Source organism: Myotis yumanensis, unplaced genomic scaffold (assembly GCF_028538775.1).
Source record: "Myotis yumanensis isolate MYYU_CA2020_CCGP unplaced genomic scaffold, mMyoYum1.0.hap1 SCAF_7, whole genome shotgun sequence".
NCBI classification, from domain to species: domain Eukaryota; kingdom Metazoa; phylum Chordata; class Mammalia; order Chiroptera; family Vespertilionidae; genus Myotis; species Myotis yumanensis.
The window spans coordinates 71,497,554-71,519,046 of NW_027223758.1; the positions used below are offsets into that span (position 1 = coordinate 71,497,554).

Below are 21,493 nucleotides of genomic sequence, written 5' to 3' on the forward strand. Positions count from 1 at the left end.
CAGCTCATAGATCCAAAGGTGAGCTTCATAGCTAACAAGGTAGAAAGTGACCTAGACTTGGACATCACAGCATCACTACTACAACATGCTATTCATTATAAGCAAGTAATAACTGTATATGTTCTAGGGAAGGGGAAGTAGTGTCTCTCTCTCTCTCTCTCTCTCTCTCTCTCTCTCTCTCTCTCTCTCCAAGGATGGATGGAGGAGCTATTGCAAGATTCTAAGAGAGAATGCAGAACTTGGAGGTATTGGAAAATTCAATCTTTGTATGATACAATATACCATAGATGGGGGGAAAGAATAGAGCAAGGAAGGGAGATGGGGTATCCTGGGGACATGGAGTGAAGGAGGGGGCTCCAATATTAAATAGGGGAGAAGGGTAGTCCTTAATCAGAAGACGGCATTTGAGTAGAGTCATGATGGAAGAGAGTTCCAGATCAAGGGAATAATATATTCGGCATATACAAGGAGGCCAAGGTTGTCATGAGTAAGTGAACAAAGAGTAAAACTAATAGAAGATGCTATTGGAGAAATAGAGAGGGTTGACCACTTAATGCCTTTAAGCCATTATAGGACTTTGGCTTTTACTCTTAATGAAATGACAGCCACTACAGAGTTTTGAGAAGACAACTGATAATGATCTGACATTGTTTGAAAGACTCATTCTCGCTACTACTTTGAAAATAGTCAACAGGGGGTAAGAGTAAAAGCAGGAAGACCAGTTAAGAGGCCACAGCAGAAACTCGGGTGAGAGACAACAGTGACTCAAGCCAGGGTGTGACAGTGGACGTGGTGAGAAGTGGTTGGATTCTAAATATATTTTCAGCATAGAGCCCATGGGATTTTCTGACACCTCAGATGTGGCGTGTGAGAGAAAGAGAGGAATCAAGGGTGACTCCAAGGTTATTACTACCTGAGCCCCTGGAAGGATGGAGTGGCCACCAGTGGAGATGGAGAAGCTGCAGGTAGAGAAGACCTGGGGACAATGGAGCAACTGTGAGTTTAATTTTGAACAGAATTTAAGATGTTTACTAGATAGTAGACATGGAACGTGGGTAGTTGGGTATATGAATCTAGATTTGGGCAAGAAGCCTGGGCTGGGGAGAAAACATTGGGAGTTTTTGACACACAGGTGATAGTAAAGCCACAAGACTTCAAAGTCAGCAAGTAGGTGAACAGAGAAAAGGACAGGGACCAGGGATGGAACGTCAAGGAATTTCAACTTTAAGATGTCTGAGTACTGTCCACAAACCAGACATTGTACTAGGTTGTGGGAACTGAGGAGATGACATGGAGCCCTCGCGTGCTGAGGAACTTGGAGCCTGTTTTTACAGACAGGCATATGAATTGATCATTTCACAATCTTGGCACAATGTCATGATAGAGGTATGCCCATGGGGATGGGAGGCAGTAAGCCTAGCCTCAAGGTGGGTGGCCGGTGGCTTTCTAGGAAACATAAAGCCTGAACAAAAGCTGGAGAAGTAGGAATAACCAAATAAAAGCAGGGAAGGACTAGGACAGACGAGCTATGGCATGGAGTTATGCACAGTCGGTTGAGTTACCAGAACTGGGAGCAGTCATATGAACCAGGGGAGGAAACATGGAGGGAGATGGGACTGAAATTGTCAGTAGAGGAGGCATGGCGTGGGGACAAGGGGATATTTGTCAGGCTACGGAATTTGGATTTTATTCCAGGGCCATGGGGTAAATTGAAGGGAGCAGGGTTTTAAAGCTGGATTTGTGTTTTAGATGTAACTTAATCTGAGCAGGTTGAGCAGAGATAGGTAGGTGGCTGGGACAGTGATTCAGGGAAAAGGTGGGATTGCCTGAGACGGGAGACTTGGCCCGGAGCCCACACAAACCCACACGCATTCTCTCATGTAGAGCCATAAAATCAGCTCATTGTCTTTGGCCTAAAAACTTGAGTCTCTTGATATATATATTTTTTAAGTTCAACCACTTGAAGTTATGTATGAATCATCCTGAATTGATAGTCAAAATGCCTGGATTCAAATCCTGTCTCTTTCATTAAGTGTATGGGTGACCATGGGCAGGTCGCTACATCTCTCTGAGCCTCCATTTACATGCTTATGCAATGAGGGTGAGGGGGTTGGTCAAAATGGTCCAAAGAGCACTTCTGTCCAGGATATTTTGAGAATCTATGTAGGCACTAATGTGCAAGCCAGCTGGCTCTCCTCCTACTGATAGTCCTACTGGACCCCGCTCTCTGGGGCTACTACCAAAGTTTTCTCTCCAGCCCAGGCTTTTTTCCCAAATTTCTAAACTCATATGCCCAACTATCTATTTTCATGTCTACTAACGTGTCTGAAGTCCTAGCAACCGTGATTGACCAGGGGCCTTGAGTTGCTAAGAACTCAAGAAGGCCTAATGCAAATTAATTGCACCTGCCATGCAGATTTGAGTCTTAGAAGTATTTAATCTTGGCTGCATGTTAGAATTACCTGGGGAAGTTTTTACAACACCAATATCCAGGCTATCTTTCTACCAATTAAATCAGATTCCCTGGGGATGGGATCCAGAGATCTCCATTTTCTGTGTTCTCCAGATGACTATAAAGTTGAGAGACACTGGTCTAGAAAGATCCACAGAGTCCCTAGTGCATGCCCTGCTTATGCCCAAGACCCATCACCTCACCAGCTGTACTTGCTGCTGGTCACATCTGATGCCCATGGAGGGGTGTGGGGACCTGCTAATGGCACACAGCCACAGGAAAGTCAAAGGGCTTCTGCATTTGATTGTGGGCTGCAGAGTCTTCCCTCCTCCCCACCCTATTTCTCCTGCCCATATCCTCTCACCTTCCCCAAAACAAAACAAAACGAAGCATGCCAGCAAATGCCCAGAGAACTTAGCTGGAGAGTGGGGTTGTCTGTGAGCCCTGTAAGCCCAGCCATCATCATGATCAGAAGAATAGAGGGTTTGGGGAAGATGGGGGTCAACAGGAAGAGGTGACTGTAATGGAGAGAAGGAAGGGAAGCTGTTAATAATACCAGTCCAGTCCAGGCAGTCTGTCATTCTAATGAATGGAACAAGTCCAGTAGGGTGACCAGAAGGTATCTATTTATTATAGCTCCATTAAGACTATTTAAGCAGCCAGGAACAGCTGTGTGGAGTGAGATGCAGCCTAATCAAGAGCAAGTGTTAGTTTGTTTTCCAGCTCAGGGCGGTCACGCTGTGTGCCGACACACCATGTGCATGGTTTTGTGGGGAGAGGCCAGTGTTGCCATCTTTCTCATTGTCTTCTGTGGATGGTGGTGGGCAGGCAGCCTCCGGCTGGGGTGTAACCATTGTGATGAATGCTTCAGGCCGCCCCAGTTGCCCTCTTCTCTGATCAGAGCCACCTAAACACAGGCAGAGTAGACCTTATGCTTCTCCCACAGCTTTTTCTCTCCTCGGTTGGTAACAGAGTCCTTATAGACCAGTGATAGCGAACCTATGACACGCGTGTCAGAGGTGACGTGCGAACTCATTTTTTTGGTTGATTTTTCTTTGTTAAATGGCATTTAAATATATAAAATAAATATCAAAAATATAAGTCTTTGTTTTACTATGGTTGCAAATATCAAAAAACTTCTATATGTGACACGGCACCAGAGTTAAGTTAGGGTTTTTCAAAATGCTGACACGCCGAGCTCAAAAGGTTCGCCATCACTGTTAGAAGAATCTCTTCCAGCTTCTCCATCCAGAGGAGAGTGATTCTGGGTAGAGACAGGGGGAATCTGTAGCAGATGCCCAAATCATGAAAGGGAAGACTGTGGTTGTTCTCTAGCTCTGGGAACTCATAATGACCCAAATAGGAAATCTTGGACTCCACCTGCTCATTTCGCTCCATTCCCAATGGATTACAGTAAGTGGGAATGGGCCATTTCCAGGGGGGAGCCAAAAGACATCAGTAACTCAAGAGGTTTCAGACCTGGAAATTTTTCCAACAGGAAAGAGCTCTATTAACTTACTCTTTTCCTTTGAGTTTATTGTTATTTTTCCCACTTAATTCTATTTGTAACCCAGGAGACAATATTTTCTGTGTTTAATATAGGAACCCTTCCCAACCAAGTGAGCAGTTTTCAGGCAGAACCACAGAAAAAGCTCTTGGCTGAGAGTCCAGACCTAGGTCTCAGTCTGCTCCTGCATGCTGGATGGTCTTGGACCAGACTCTTCCATCTCTGGGTCCACATTTCATCTTCTGGGAAAGGTCTGACTACATAGCATGGACTTCTGAAGCCTGATAGTATAGGCATCTACTTCATTTGGTCAGAAATACTTACAGAGTACCTACTTCGTGCCTTGCACTGTTTGGGGCATTTGAGGTAGTTAGAAAGCTAAATAAAGAAAAATAAAACCCTATTTTAAAGGAAGATCATGGTTTTACCACGCTGTGTAATTATAAAACAGAATGCTAGTTAAAATGCTTTCTAGACCTGTGAGTCCTGCGTGTCAGAGTCAGCTAGAACATTAGTAAAGAACATTAAGACACGAGCTCGTTGACATGGAACAGGACCCAGGCCTGTGCATTTTACAAAATTCCATGGGAAATTTGGATCCCTACCAAACTCTGGGAACCAGGGGCCTAAAATTTGTCATTTAAAATTGTGTAGCTTTTCATGGGGCCTTTTAAAGGAGGTCTTGTGACTCAACATGCAGACACACATTTCGCCATCCTGTCCCGATAAAGGTCCTGTCGGTCTTGCGGGGATCTGGTTTTCTACTTAGCTTCCCCAGCAGGGCTCATAAATTACCTTCTACTTAGTGACATGGTGCACAACAATGTTTGCTCTCCTGATGCCACTCTGAGTAGATGCCATCAGTCATCCTTTCCTGTCTTCTCTGTCCACATTTATAATCCCCGAGGCATGTGCTTTCAGCACAGAAGGAGGCATTTGTTGAAAGCACGGGCTCTGCCAGGGCCACCACTAACTCATACAGCACCTTAGAGTGAAATAGCAAAAGGTACACCTGTCTCAGGATAATGGACTATCACCTTCCAGAATATGTTCATAATATACTATACAGAAATCTCCCATGTCTACCAGGCCATGGTTCTCCCTGAGACATGGTGCTCTGTACACAACCTTCACGGCCCTCCCCCAGCTAGCCACGGACGCCGGGAAACATGGGCGTTCACTAAACCCAGGGACCACAATGGCGACCAGACCTTAGACTTCCAAGAGCTTATAAAACTTTCTCACTCCCTGCATACTTTGTCCTACCTGCACCTAAAGTAAGCAACTTGTCCCAGTTTCCCCAGAATGGTACCAGTTTTATTTATTTTTAATTAAATCTGCTGGGATGACATTGGTTAATAAGATTATATAGGTTTTAAGTGTACAATTCTATGATACATCATCTATATATTGCATTGTGTGCCCACCACCCAAAGTTAAATCTTCTTTTATCACCATGTATTTGACCCCTTTGACTAACCCCCCAGCCCCCTTCTTGCTGGTAACCAGCATACTGTTGTCTGTGCCTGTGAGTTTTTATTTATTTTTCCTGTTGTTCATTTGTTGCTTTCCTACACATGAGTGAAATCATAGGGTCCTACATGTTAGGAATCCTTGGGTCCAAGACAAAACAGTAGGGATGTTGCCAGGAGCCCCCATCTTTGGTCTTGTGACAGTAAACTGGCTGTTTCTCATCAAAGAGAGGCAGAGAGTGAATTTTAGGAGTGAGCCAGGGGGGCCCAATAGCATATTCTTGGGAAAGAGTGGGATGGGAGAGCTTCGGAACACCTACTATGGAACAGGCATTGTGCTGGGTGCCTGGAGGCATTCTCTCACTAATCACTGGTCATCACAGAACTGCGTGAGGCATATTATGTTTTTCATTTACATAGTGTAAAATTCATTTTGGGGAGGGAAGTGTACAGATCTATGCATTTTCACAAATTATAGTCATGCAAACACCAACAGGATCAGAATACACGAGAGTTCCATCAGCAAAAATCTCCCTCCCCCCCCCCCCCCCCCCCCCCCCCGTGCTATCCCTTCATAGTCAAACCCTTCCCCCAACCCTAAACTGAAAGGCATATTATTGACGTCATTGTCGGGAAAATTAACAGAGACTTGGAGTGGTGAGATGATTTGCAGGAAAAAAATGTTCAAACACTGTCTGTCTTTGGCAAAGCTCCACGTTCTCCCTGCCTCATATAGTTAGTGGACAAGAGGTATTAAGAGGTATTTCTGGACAAGATAAATGAATGAAAGGCCAAGGTAAAAATGGCACCTCTTGGTGAAGACTGAAATCTTCCCTGCCCAGGAGAGTACAATTGTGGGCAGGGGTGCAGGAAAATCCTGGCCACCAGGACTGGTCATGGAGGAAGCAGGCCCTTGGCTGTGCTCTGAAGCATCAGCCAGGAACTGCTGGGTCAGCATCCCCCAGGCCTGGTTTTGCTTCACCTCAAGGCATATCACTTCCAATTATCTCCAGGGATACAGTCAAACCAAAGGGAATGAGGGGGGCATCATAGCTGACAGAATCTGCTGAGGATAGCGGATGAACAGGTGAATTAAATGGACCAGGATGTTCTCAGTCTTGGATTGGAGGTGAGCTGCTCTTAGAAGCTCTGTTCTATCAAGACATCTCACTGTTTGGGGAATAACTCCAAGAGGCTTACGTGCAAAGAAGAGCATCCAGAGAAGGGTGGCAAGCTTCAGTAAGGACCCTGTATCTCCACAGGGCCAGATCAACGGGGGGAGAAGGAACCAGCCAAGGAGGCACCAGGGACAATTCTCAGTTCTAGTTGGAAGTTAAAGTAGTAAGTGGGGAAACTGGGGCAGGTCGCACAGTCCTATGGGCTGACTCAGCACAACAGGACATAAGAAGCCTGTGACTGTGGTCATGTGGTCTGAGCCCACACTGCCTCCGGCGGGTACAGCTCTGTGGTTGGGAGGGTGGGTGGGTGGGTGGATGGATGGATGGGTGATAGATGCGTGGGTGGGGGGATGGATGGATGGATGATGGATGGATGTGTGGATGTGTGGGTTGCAACCATAGGAAGAGTTAGTCTGGGGCAGGAACCAGATGACAATTTTATCCTAGAGTCTATGAAGCCTGTCAGCAAGGATGAAGGAAGGGTTCAAGAGACAAGTGCTGCCCAGCCGGTATGGCTCAGTAGTTGAGCGTCAACCTATGAACCAGGAGGTCATGGTTCAATTTCCAGTCGGGGCACATGCAGGAGGTAGCTGATCAATGATTCTCTCTCATTATTGATGTTTCTGTCTCTCTCTCTCCCTCCCCCTTCCTCTCTGAAATTAATAAAAAAAAATATCTTTAAAAAAGAGACAAATGCTGTTAGCCACTTGTCATGATGCTGGACTGGCTCAGCCTTCCCAGCTTAAAAAATGTTCAAAGCACTCTCATTGACTTAGAATTAAACTCCTATTCTTACCTGAGGTCCACAAGATCTCAATTGAGCACCACCCCTCCCCATTCACATTATGTCGCTCTCTCGCTCTCATTCTCTCTGCTCTCGAGAGCCTCTCTTCAAGTTCTAGGACACACCAAGCTCTTCCCATCTCAGGGCCTCGGCACTCACCATCCCTCAGCCTGGCACGTTCTTCTCCCAGCATCTGCTCAGCACTTAATTTTCAGCTCAAGTGTGTCAATGGAGACGGTGGGAACACACTTGGAGTTGAACAAGCTGGTTAGGAACTAAGGGACAGCTTGGGCAGAGGATGTTTGAAGGGACTCATAGAAGGTGGGTGAGCTGTGTTAGGTGACTTAGGGCTTTGTTCCCAACTGGACAGTGGTAGGGAGAGGAATGATTGGGTATTTTAGTAAATCTTAACTGTAAGAAGGGAACATAAGATTGAGGCTATAGCTGTAAATATCAAAGAAAAAGCAGTCACTCATATTAGCCAGAGTAGATGTTTGGCCATTTATTTTTGGCTTGGGCAATATTTATATTTTTGTCTGTGTTTGTATATGACTACAGAGTGGCCAGGTTTGGGTCTGCTCCATCTTGATCTTGGAGTAGCCATGTCTGATGCTGGCATCCTATGAAATTGTCTGTGTTCAACTGGAGGGCACCAGGGTCCAGCTGTGAGTGCTGTGCCAGCCCCCAGGAGCCAGGGGCTGCTCTTCTCCTTCTCATATGTCTTCTCTCAAACAGTCCTGCTCTCTTGACCCCAGCTAAAGTAGCCCATTGTCCCAAATCACAATCTGTCCCAGCACCCCATTAATTGGCTTCACAGCACTTACTAGAAACAATTGCCTTGTGCGTTTGTTTATTGTCTGCACCTTCCCACAACTAAAACATAAAATTCATGAGATCGCCTGCCATGTCCATTGCTGTTATTTCTAGGACCCGGCACGGTGCCCAGCACCTGGATGGTCACTGTGGAAGGAAGGGAGGGAGGGAGGAGAGCAGACCCATTCAGTGCATATTACTCAGCGAGTCATTTCCTGTCTGGACATCACTTTATTAATCTGTAAAATGAGATAATAATTTTTTTTCATCAGATCCTTACAGATCTGACTTTCGAGGATTCTGTGAATAGACATCCCTACATGCATCTTTTAGGTCTAAGAGAGAGAGAGAGAGAGAGAGAGAGAGAGAGAGAGAGAGATCATCTTAGAGAAGCAGTGCTGTTGAAGAGTAGGAAAGATTTTCACAGACAAGAGTGTGAAAATAGAGCTCAGTCCTCTAAGGAGAAGAGAATGGGAAAAGGAAAGCAGAGACTGATAATGGATGGAGATAATGAGATGGCAATTTTGGTTTCAAAAGAATGTGATTAGCTCCTAATGACTGCCACAATTCCCTGGTCAATCTACTGTAACCAGCCGCTGATGTAAAAATAATGCCCTCGCTGGCTTGCTTTGAAGATGGAGATGAGTCTCTCTCTCATACTTTTACCCCCTCGTATTTTTTTTTCCTTTAAAGAGATTATCCCCTATTAGATTGCAGCTCCCTAAAAAGGGAAGTGGATGTGTGATCAAAGTATGCCAATTAGGGGATCCTTACAGCTCACTCCTGCATGGGCGGCTCCCCTCGGCCTTGCCTCTTCTGCCTTTGTCACCATCCTCCTGGCGCCCAAGCTCCAAATTGTTCTTCAGCCCTGCCAGGGGGAGGCAGGGGCCCCCAGGGCTGTGGCAGGGTCCTGCATGGCTTCCCACAGAGAAGCGCCCTTTATCACAGGTGTTTTGTTTTAGTTTGAGATTTTTCAAAAGCGATCTGCATGCTGGGTGCATTCTGAAAAGCATGGTCGGATGCTGAGAAGACATCCAACTGCGTGTCATTCAAGGACTCCAGGGGTGGACAGGGACATTTATCAAATCCCTGCAGTGTCGCGGTACAGAGGGTACTTGCTTATTCGGGGGGGGGGGGGGGTGCCCAGGGAGCAGGGCAAAGGTCAGAATAAACAAAACACTGTCCAGTGGGTCCATCCAAAAGCGAGACAGGAAGCTTTATTGGGTAGTGAGCTGCCCATTGCTAAGGGTATCCAAGTAGCAGATGCTATAGATCAGCTTATCAGCTGCCTAGAAGGCAATTGTGGATAGAAACACAACCAGATGATTTCCAGTCACTTGCCCCTCTGAGATTCCAGGATCTCTGCCTTCTGCATGCACAGGAGCCACCTTGCCCACTCATTGTTCCATCCATCTACCCATTCATTAATTTATTCAAAAGGGGTTTCATTCAAGCACATATGGAGTACAGAGCCAGTCTTGGGTTCTGGAGTTACAGATGCTATTCTTTCCCTGGAGTAATCCATCACCAAGTTGGGAGACAATACATTCAAATTATTAGATGTAGAAGAGTCCCTCTAATAATAGAAAAAGTGACTAAGTTTTTGAGGATGCAGTGGGGTGGTGGGAGGGTGAACGGGGAAGGTTTCAAAAAGGAGAAGATGCTTGAACTGGGTTTTGAAGGATATGTAGAAGTTTCCCAGGTAGACTCGGGTGGAAGAGAATTTCAGGCAGAGGGAACAACATGTGTAAAGTCAGTCTCAGAAGTTTGAAACACCTGAAATTGTCTACAGTGTTGCATTTCATTCCTTATCATTGGAATATTAAAATAAGGGCAAGCACTGAGGCTGCAGAGGCGATGCAGGGTGAAGTCATTAAGGACCTTATATTAAAGACTTTGGAACTTATCCTGAAGACCACGGCACGGGGAGTAACTGGGTCCTATTCACATTTTAGAAAGATCTCTCTGATTACAGTGGAGAGTGGATTGGAGGGGACAGATCCAAAGCAAGAGAAACCAGTGAGGAGACCCATGGGAAAGTATTTCTCCAGGTAAATTCACTTTTTGCAAGAATCATGGCTGCACATTAGACTCACCCATGAGCTTTAAACATAACCAATGCTCGCGTCTCATCCCCAGAGTCTGATTTCATTGGTCTGGGCTAGGGCCATGGCTTTGGGGGTTTTAAAGCTCCCCCAGATTATGTTACTGTGTAGCCATAACAAAACCTTACGTGAACTGTAACCCAAACCCTGGTACATAGTAGGTACCCAACAGATATTCCCCCCAGAAAATTAGTGTGTAAACATTCAGAGTGTCTGCTTCTTGTCTTCATGCCACTTTGGTGGGTATCCTTGGGTGTACAGTTGGCTTTTATCACAGAGGGTTTCAGATAGGAAATCACCACCAGAATATAAGCTTAAACACTGAGAAGTTCAGTGCTGCCACTGAGACCAGCCTGCCACACCCTTGCAGAGAGCCAGGAATACTAAGTTGACCTGGCAAGTTGCCCGAAACAGATGTTGCCACCAGGCTACCGTGGGAGGATGAGACCAAGGCCTGGAATCTGGGTTCTAAGAGTTCCATGCAAAAGCAAGAGCCATTTGCAGTCTAAAAGATGGCCTGTGCTGATGACAAGAGGGATGCAGGGTGGTGGTCCCCTCTAGTAAGGAGCAAAAAGAGGATGAGGGAGAGGAAGAGGGCAGGGGAGGCAAGCCCTCCATCAGTAAAATAAGCATGTTACTATCTCCATGGCGCTTTTCTCATACTCGGATCTAAGGCAGAGATTGGTGCCCAGAGTCACACTGCTAGTTTACTTCTCCCCCAGGACGTCTGTCTAAAGGTTTCAGACACACAACAAAGTTGTGATCCCCTGATAGCTGGGAAGGCACACTATTACCCCAACCTAAAACCCTGGGGAAGCTAAATTGGAGAACATAACCTAGCTCAGGAAGCCCAGGCAGGGACCTCCCACCTCATCTCCATTCCATCGGGAATGGGCATCAATTCTACCTACCCAACTGCTGCATAGTTGAGGATCATGGTCATCCTTCTAGAACAGTGATTCTCAACCTTCCTAATGCCGCGACCCTTTAATACAGTTCCTCCTGTTGTGGTGACCCCCAATTTCATTGTTACAAATTGAACGTAATTAAAGCATAGTGATTAATCACAAAAACAATATGTAATTATATATGTGTTTTTCTGATGGTCTTAGGCGACTCCTGTGAAAGAGTCATTCGACCCCCAAAGGGGTCTCGACCCACAGGTTGAGAACCGCTGTTCTAGCACAAAAGTCAGCAAATGACAGCCATAGGCTAAATCCAACACCTGTGTTTGTGAATATAGTTTTATTGGAATGAAGCCATGCCCATTTGTTTGCACTTTGTCTGCAAGTGCTTTTACTCTATGACAGTGGAGTTGAGTAGGAGTAATTACAACAGAACCCAAGCCGTGTACTATCTGGCCCATTATAGAAAAAAATTTCCAACCTCTGCTCTAAGCTGGCTTAACACATGGGAGACTAGAAGCAAGAAAGGGGGCATCATGCATGGGCTGGGCTTTTTACACTCAGTGGTCCTGCCTATCTGTCAAACGTGGCCCGCTGAATGGCTGAATTTCTGACCAAGCAGGACACAGATTCCTCCTTGCTCGGGATGGACCTAGCAAGGAATAGATAGGCAAAGGCAAAGCTGGTGTATTGAGGTGCGTGGGTGCTCCTTTGCCCTGCATTACTAACAAGGACCTGTGTAGACTGAAGATACTGCAAATTCCATCCCAGAAGCAATGCAAGGGCCACAAGCAGGGGGTGGGAACACTAGTCCAAGTGTTGCCCAACCTTCATGCTTCTGTAGCTTCGCTAAAGCTGTCTCTGCTCCCTTAAATGCCCAGCTTCCTTCTCTTTGAGATAATTAACTATACCAGTGATGGCGAACCTTTTGAGCTTGGCATGTCAGCATTTTGAAAAACCCTAACTTAACTCTGGTGCTGTGTCACAAATAGAAATTTTTTGATATTTGCAACCATAGTAAAACAAAGACTTATATTTTTGATATTTATTTTATATATTTAAATGCCATTTAACAAAGAAAAATCAACCAAAAAAATGAGTTCGCATGTCACCTCTGACATGCGTGTCATAGGGTCGCCATCATTGAACTATACCCTCCCTGTGTTTCCATAACACTTGGCTCATAACTCTGTTAAGTCATTCCATATGGTCGTTTACTTGTCTTTCTCTTAAACTGATGACTCCCATCTCTTTCCTCCCCCAAACTCTGACCTCTTTGTCCAACTTCCTGCTCAACATCTTCGCTTGGATGTCGAATAGTCATCTCAAACGTGGCCGCCGCTGCTACTGTTGTTCTTATTGTTTTTGAACATGTTAAGAAGCACATAGTATTCAGCAAGGGCTAGGCACTGTTCTAAGCCCTTTATGTACCCAAAACACACTTATTTCTTGCCTCCCAATCCTGTTTCTCCCTAGCTGTTTCTTCTCTATCTCAGTGACTGTCATGGCTCTCCACTCAGTTCTCCGAACCAACAGTCTGGGCCTCAGCCTTCATCCCTCTCTCCTTCAAAGTCCACGTCCTCAGTGGATATGTTGGTGACCTGCCCATATCCCCTCCACACAGTGTCCCCAGTGCCTGCCTCCTGGAAACACCTGTGACTTTTTGCCTGAGGACTTCCTCAGCACAAAAGAATGTGCACACCCTGCCTATGGAGCAAGGCAGAGCGTTAAGGGAGTTCCTAAGAGTCGTCCTCAACAATGATAGATGGAAATTGGTGGATAAACACCCCAACTCCCTTCTCCCCCTGGTAGGAGAATGAAATGGGCCTGTGGCATTAAGCCCCAGGCACACACAGTGGTAACCTGTTCATTGATGTACCCTATGTTGACTTTCTTCCCTTGATTGGCTCACTTCCCAGACTCTTCTCATATTCAGATCCTTGTTTCTTGCAAAAGCAGTGAGTCTGCTCCTGAACCAAAACCTACAAACTTCAACTGAAAATATCCAGTTTTCACTGCATCCACTGCTGCCATCCTGGTACAAGGGCCCAAGGTACCATCATCTGTTACCTGGACTATTGCAACAGCTTCTTAATTGATCTCCCTGAGCTTGTATTTCATATGTGAGCCAGAATGTACTTTGTAAAACATAAATCATATCCGGTAACTCCCCTGCTCAAAACCCTCCGATGGTTTCCCATTACACTAGAGTAACACCCAGCTGGTTACCAGTGACCGCAGTGCCCCCTCTAATCCTAACTCTCCCAGCCTCTCCGGTGCTCCTGTCACTGCTCTCCCTGCCTCATCCTTGATTTTGGTCCTTGGTTATCACCTTTGCATCTACTGTTCCCTCTGCCTAGAAAGTGCTTCCTACATTTCTTGGTATGAGTGGCTTTTCACATCATATCTTAGATGTTACCTTCTCAGAGAAGCCCTCCCAGACTGTGTAATCTGAAACAGTCCTCATCCTCTATCACTATCCCTTCTCCAAGCTTCATTTTCTTCATAACATTTTCCACCATCTAAACTTACATGTTTTCTGGTTCATTTGCTACACCTCCCAGTGGACTGGAAGCTCAAGGGGCACTTAGTTTATTTCTCTGCGTCCCAAGTACATAGAACAGTACCAAACACATATTAGGGACACAATAAATATCTGTCGAATGAATGAATGAATGAATGACTCCCCTACTGGACCATATTTGGGCTCATAGCACACAGAAGACCTCAATAGCATTTGAGCCAATGAAGGAGGAAATAAGGCCATGGAGAGGCCCAGTCCATGTTCTTCCCAGGCCCCACCCACCACCACACAACCCTTTATGCTGAGTGACCCACTACAGCGGGTGCTGTTTCCCCACTGGTTCATCTTCACCTGCATAGTGCTTCTATCTCTGGCCATCCTAACCACTCTGTCCTTCCTTTGTAGGCCTTACCAGAGGGGCAGACTGCTTCATGGGACACAGCCAAGGAGGATGAAAATCGCAATAAGAACCGATATGGAAACATCATATCCTGTAAGTGCCCTTCTGGGAGGTCCCAGGCTTTGGGGACACAGAGGAAACCAAACCATTACTATTATTTACCTAGAGTTTGTTGTCAAGTTATCCTTGGTGTTTCCAGCTTTGGGTCAACCTGCCAAGCTGGGAGCTGTATTTCAGCCTGGGTGACAGAGCATGGCTGACCTCAGGCCCAGGAGGCAGGTGGGAAGCTGGGTCCAAGCAGAGTAGATCCAGGAAGCCTCTGGAAGCTGCGTCTGGCCTGGCATTGCCCATTGCTCAAGAATTGCTCAGGTTGGGAAGGAAGCCTGGGCAAAGGAATCCTTCCTGTTCCCAGCAGTTCTTCTAGTGCAGAGTACCACCTTATAAGTCACTCGGGGTACTAGCAAGATCCAGCCCATGAGGGAGGGGCTGAGGACACCCAGGTGAGAGAATAGTGCTCCTCTCAGAAGGCAGAGTCCCAAGCAAGGATTGATGCCCGGAAGGAGCCAGAAGCTCTGAGCTTAGGGCATCATGACTTCTGCCAGACCCCACCGCCAGTGGGGCAGAGGCTCTAAGGTGAGTGCCTGCTGCTCAGGGCTGCATTGGCACAGGCATTTGTTGGCACTGAGCCTGCAAGGGGCAGGCATGTTTTGCATGGAGCTCAGGGAGGCATGGAAGGACATTGCTTTGCTTGGCAATGAGCTCCAGGCAGCCCTGACGGGATGTGGTGCAGAGTGGTTGGAGCCTCTGCAGAAAAAAACTGCCTGGCTTCTGTCCCGGCTCTGGGACCCGGAGCAGGTTTCCTGGCCTCTCCGAGTTTCACTTCCTCACCTTTAAAATGATGATAATAACAGAGATAGGGCCGTTGAAAGAAGGTACATGGAACCCTCGGCCTTAGTGCCCAACATCCTCCTCCTCATAGCATGGAGTTAATTTCTCAGAGTCACGGATAAGCAGTGTGGATGGATAAGCAGTGTGGTGGATGTATCATCCCACCACATTTTAACCAGAATTCACTGACTACCCATGTGGCTCATGGAATAAGCCAGTTGGGGAGGGAGGCATGATCAGATGTCCATTTTGGAAAGATCTATCGGGTAGATGATTGGGAGGGTAGATTAGATTGGGAGAGGCAGGAAACAGAGGAACCAGTCAAGAGGCAACTGCACTGGTCCCAGCAAGGGATGGTGAGGCCTGAACAAAGTCAGTAACAATACTTGTGTGTGACGGTACTTGGTGGAGTTCCTAGAGAAGAGGGAGAGAGACAGGCTTCCATATAACTAAATATCAGGTCACACACAAGTATGGTCACTGTCAAACATTGGTGTGTGTAGCCTTCCACACAACAGGTACAGAGAGGACAAAGTTACCTCGTGCAAAATGCTGAGTACATATTCTCATTAGAACAGAAGTCTGCAGCAGCCTTTGCCTCCCACGGTGTAGCTCATCTGGACCTTTGACATCTCACCAAGGTGCATAGCATTCCTTGGTCCCAGCTCTCAGGGTAACCCAGTTCATCCAAAAAGAAAAAGAAAAAAAGATCATGAAGAACAGATTATTTCTAGCACAGCTCAGTGTTTTGTTAACTGTCTAGACATTGCCTAAGAAAAAGCTTGGAGGAAGAAAAGCGTAGGATTTAGGCAGTTTGTCGAGGAAGAAGGAGGCAGAAGTTTCAGCTTAGCTGTTTCCCGTGCTGATTTAGGAATGGCCTATGAATGGCAGAACTAATCAAAAACATTTGTAATTTGTCTGTTGGATGATAGTAATGCAGACAGCAAGATTTCTTGCAAGCGAAGCATTGGAAAGAGATATTCAAACCATCAGGAAATGTGTGTTGTGACCTATGATGTGTGGGCATCCTATGAGCCAGGCCCTGTGGGACCCTGGGCCTCTGCTCCCAGGGGGCTCCCATTTGGGGCACACATGGCTGCTCACTCCAACCATCCTCTGCTCGAGGACCAAGCCCTAAAATACCTGGTCACATGTCTGTTGCCCCTATTAGATTGTGAGTCCAGATATGGCCACTAAATTATAGGCTGTGAGACTTTATGTGATCACTCTAAGCTTTAATCTTCCGTCTGTAAAATGGGTACAAGAATGTTTTCCTCCCAGAGGTGTTGTGCAGATAAGAAAAAATAGATGACTAGTGCACAGACAAGAGACCCTGCCTTCCTGAGAGACAGGGATACCCAGGCTGGGTCAGGTAGCAGGGCCAAAGCCTGTGGGGGCCAAGGATGAGAGGCCACGCAAAGCTATGTATCGCTCCAGACCCCACTGCTCACCCTCTGCTCTCAGGACCTTTGCCCACGCCATCACCGGCTCTCCCCTGGTCTCTGCCCGGCCTCCTTCTTGGTTGCTCCACATCCATTTTTTGTCCCCAAGTGTCTGCCTATCTGATCCTGACAGAAGCCAGAGGGACCTGAATTGGATCATGTCATCTTCCTACTGAAAACTTTGCCCTTTGCTCATGAACACACCTTGTCCAGAGTCTCTTAGCCACCTCTAAGGTCTCATTTCCCACTGTGTCCTCTTCATAATGGTCTGCTCTACAAGCTACACTGGCCTTCCTTCAGCCCCTGGAGCTTTCCAGGATCATCTATGCCACAGGGTCTTGCACATTTGTTCTATCAACGTGCCTTTTCCGCCTCTCTTTGTTCTACTAATTTTACTTTTTCTTTAGATCTTAGCTCAGTTGCCACTTCCTCAGGGAATCCTTCAGACCTTCTGAATATGTGCACAACCCCAGTATTCACTCCTAGAGCACTTTTCCTTAACTCTCCTCATCACAGTGGTGTTGGAGGCATTTGCATGACTCAGTTGACTGCCTGACTCCCTCACAAAAGTAGATGCTCTGTGACAGCAGGACCACAACTGCCTTGTGCTTCTGTGTCCCCAAAACTGCCATATAGTTGGTGCTCAGTAAATAGGAATGAATGTTGGGAAACACAGATTCTCCGCAAGACCCCACAGGCCTTGAACCATGGGTCTCTCCCTCTGGCTTCCCAAATAAAATAGAGAACACCCAAACGGATGGATGGAGAAAGGCTGGATCAAGATGATTCTCGGAGTGACGTCCAAGTAATGTCTCTTAGTGAGGAAGAGGGCAGTGAACCTAAATGAGCAGAACAGGGGCTGGATCCCAGGCAGCAGGGAGAACAAAGAAGGGGTTAGACTTCTGCCACTCGGGTGCAGAAGGTGCTGTCTGAGTCCCACCCACACCCCACGGCCTCACCACCTCCCTGTGCAGCGATGCCAGCTGGCAGTACCAGCATCCAGGGCCAGGATGAGGGTAAGGTGGGCGAGCCACCCAGTCTGCAACATTCAAAGAAGTTCCTCCCTCTCAGTCGTTGACCTTGCACCTGCACAACCCTGAGAGCAAGCGCCTCCCTTGCTTTGCCCTCATCCTGCCCTCATGTCTTTGTCTCTTTGCCTGAGGACTTTCTCCAAAGCTGGGAAGGATGCTCTGTCCAAACACAAGGCAGTTTCCCCCTGGACCATGAAATAGCCCAGCTCCTCACCTAGGTGTGTATTTCACACCTTTTCCTGAATCCCGGGGAGGTGGCTGCAGTTGCCCACGGTAGGAATGGCCTTGAAAACACTCTATCTGGCTTCTCCCTGCCCCCTTCCCCCAGGTGACCCCTCTCCTCCTATATCAACTCCTTGCACTGCAATCCTCATCTTACATCTACTTCTGGGGAAACCCAGACAGAGGCAGAGGGAATTCATACACCTCATGACATCACCTGGCTGGGCTTAAATAAACCCGAGTCTCCTTTCTAGTTTAAGGGTCCATGATTCAGCAACCAGTCAGGGCTGAAGCAGGGACAGTACCAAGGTAACCAGTGGGTTCTAAAGCCGTGCAAGACCTACAGGGAACCTAGGAAGAAAAGAGAAGTCCTGGAGTTGCCATGAGAACGGTAAAGAGAAACAGCCTGAGGAACAGGAAGTCTTCCTGCCCTTGGAGGTGTCCCTCCCAAAGGCCAAGTCTGCCCAGGCTTGATAATTAGAACTATTCATGGCACAAGAGGAAAACCAGGTGTGATTAGCATCTTAAGGAAGCCAGAGGGGCTGGAGTGGAGGACAAGGCCCAGCCCGGGGAGAACGGAAAGATTAGCAGGAAAGAGAAGGGGGCAGGGCACTGCCTGCAAAATGAAACAATGAAAGAGAAACCTTGGCCAAATAAGCCCTTTCTTCCACAAGATTCTGTTTAGAAGTTAGTAATAGAGACTGTGTGGTTTCCAGAGCCTGGGAATGAAAAGGAAGTGAAAGGGAGGGAACTGAATGGGGAAAACAGAACAGAGGGCTCTTTGCTTTCAAGTAGCTCTGGGCGGGACTGTGAACAAGAGGAAATTTCAAGAACACCAGAGCATTCCCCATGGGGCAGTTCTAGAACAGGAAATTACACCCAGGAGAGGAAGTGATCTTGGGGGATTGCACATTTTACAAAATGAGGCTTCCCTTCCGGAATCAGGCAGGGTCCCACCAGGAAACAGATGGGATCCTCAAATAAGGAGGTTTGGGGAGACTTCATGACGTGAGTTTTTACAAAGGTGCGCACTACGTGCAGGGAGATGCAGGAACAGTGAAGCACCCTGGGGCTAATACTACACGCAGGCCAGAGGACTCAGCAAGGAGAGGCCACCAGGGCCCAGAAAGCATGACTCGATCGTGTGCATGGGGACCCACCAAGGCAGCAGAAGGAAGAAGTACCTTGATGCACACCTTTCTCTTTGTCCCACCTGCTGCCTGTGCTTTCCATTGGCTAAACCCCACCAGGAGCCAGAGGACAAGGAATCAGCAGACCGCATCCAGTGCCTCCCACAGTGTGGGCCCCAGAGCAGCAGCACCGGCGTCACCTGGAAATGCTCGTTCTTGGGCCCCACCCAAACCTCCTGAATCAAATCCTGGGGGGAGGCCCAGCCAGCTGTGTTTCTCAAAGCTCTCCAGGTGACACTGATGCCCATTCATGTTTGAGAACCTCCGCCCTTGTCCACAGAGATCAGCCTCCCGGACTAGAGAACCAGGTGCCAGTACGTTTTCTAGGCTTATTTTCTCCTATGTCAACACAAGCCCCTGGGCTCAGCTGGACTCAAGTATTGGCCGTGGGTCAGGCAGACCAGAAGCTGGTCTCAGTTCTACCCTTTACCTCATTCATGACCTTCCACACGTGCACTTCCTCTCTCTGACACTCAGTGTCTCATCTCTCAATGCCAAGGTGAATGAATATTGAATCTGCTGTGCAGACTGTAGTCCTAGACGAGACTTAGTCTCAGCCCTTTGAGTTCACAGGCAAGGAGCGATGGTCCAGAGGTCAGCAGGGTCACACAGGGCGTCTGTAGGGCAGCCATGACCAGGGCTCTGGGCACGGGCTGCCTGGACGCCTCATGCTGCCTGCCCAGGGTCCCTCTGCATCGAGGCACATCATGCTTTGGGGGAAGGGAAGAACGGGCTAAGGCTCGACCTCAGAACAGATGGCAGCCTGGGGCCAGCTCTTCAGAGAGGCTGTCCTCACTCTCAGGGAGGAACTCAGGATCCAAACAGACCCAAGAGCCTTTCATCCCAGCAGATTTCTCTGCTGGTTTCTGGGGAATCAAGCTGGGGTGACAAGATGGAGGCTTCGTTCAGTGCTCCCAACCCTTTTGTTGGTTTGTTGTTATTTTGTGGTCTCTGAGGGTGGCGCTGGCCTGGGCCTGACAGACCCTAGTGCTGAGCACCCAGTTCATCAGCGGGCTTGCTCTGCACTGGCGCCTCTCCGCCCGCTTGCAGGGCCGGCCAGGACTGCCAGGATATTGTGTCCCCAGGATCAGTCCCCAACTGATGACTTGGGGTGAGTGTATAAGTTCCCAGCTCCCTCTCCCGAGTCTGATGCCCAGAGGGTTGTGTTCTGCACTCTCTCCCAGCATTCCTGGAAGGACCACGCCCAGGTGCCTACAGTGGTCACTGCTGGATGACTCACCCATATTGGATTCCTTCCTTTCTCCCTCTCACTTCCCATCTCCCGGTGTTTCCTGGGATCACCTCCCAAATCAACTCCGTGCACTCAAATCCTTGCCTCAGATTCTGTTTCTGAAGGAATTCAAGTACAAAGCCTCTTTCTTGAAAGTTTCCCTGGTGGGGTAAGGGCTTGGCCTGCTTAGGCGGAAACGAGAAGTTCATCAGACGGGCTCTGTCCCTCTAACAGTCTAGCTGCTGCCCCAGAGGGCCCTGCAGGGGGAGCTGCCCAGCCTCAGCCACCACAGAATTGCTGGGCCAGGGAGGTGTACGAATGTTCCTGTTTCGCTCTCCTCCCCACGCCACCTCCCTTGATGATGGTAATTCAATCAAGACTAAATGTGCAGACCTTTTGCTTCAATCAGGTTCCCCGGGCAGCCTCGGCGGAATCCTCTGCCCCCTCTCCACCTACTCGTGCGAGAGGACGCATTAACATTTCCAGTTCTTCTGGAAAATGATTTTTCGGCTCCACTGTTCATCGTAATGAGCCAAATCTCTTTCCTCTGACAAATCGCACCTTTTCTTTACCCTCCTCAGTGCCCAGGAGACAGGAAGAAAGAGCGTCAGGTACCCACGGACAGTCTCTCCCAGCCCCACCCTCGGAAGTGACCCTCTCTTTGAGTGGATGTGACTTGAGAAGAGTGACTCATTGGGCTACCTTTGCTGACGGGGGGAAGAGGCGATTTGCTTTGAGAGGTAGAACTGTGCAAAGGAGGAAACTGAGCCCAGTCCTTGGGCGTGCATGGGAACACAGTGGCTGGGACAGAGTTGGGGTGAGAACTGGCCTGGAAGAGGTGTGGAGGAACGGGTCTTGGGGTTCCAGGAGGGGTAGGGACCCCGCCCTCTACAAGAAAGCTTTCACCCTTGTGCCTTCACCAGAGTTAAACTTCCAGGAGCCTGAGGTTCTCATTCATAAAACAGGGTGATGACATATACCTCACAGGGTGACAATGAGAAGCTAATGGCATAGCATCCATAGGCTTCTAGAGTAGTGCCTGGAACATCTTATTCCACACAGGTAAAGACATTCCTGGACCTCACACCTCGCACAGGTAGGTTCTGGTCTCATGGCCCAGTTCCAGTAAGAACTTTCAGTCTTTCCCAGGACAAATGGAAGTGAATGGCCAGGACACCTCTGTGCTGAATAACTGGACATTGGTCTGAGCATTCAACCCTGAGTGGGACCAGAATCTCCTGCAGGACTCGTTAACACACAGATGGCTGGGCCCTGCCTCGGAGTTTCTCATTCAGCGGGTCCGGGCTGCGACTCAGGAATTTGCATTTCTAGCATGTTTCCAGATGTTG

The 21,493-nt window shown here is 47.9% G+C and overlaps 1 protein-coding gene across 14 annotated transcripts in view; it reads left to right on the forward strand.

Moving 5' to 3' along the window:
- The window catches only part of PTPRT (protein tyrosine phosphatase receptor type T), a 935,828-nt gene that overhangs the window by 855,251 nt on the left and 59,084 nt on the right, over nt 1-21,493 (forward strand). For 7 of the 14 annotated variants that reach the window (XM_070420943.1, XM_070420935.1, XM_070420932.1 and 4 more), the window contains 2 exons: nt 10,162-10,257; nt 14,146-14,233. In XM_070420943.1, coding sequence (XP_070277044.1) covers nt 10,162-10,257; nt 14,146-14,233 — 184 coding nt within the window. The remainder of the gene's footprint in view (nt 1-10,161; nt 10,258-14,145; nt 14,234-21,493) is intronic. The other 7 variants (XM_070420937.1, XM_070420938.1, XM_070420940.1 and 4 more) reach the window with 1 other exon arrangement.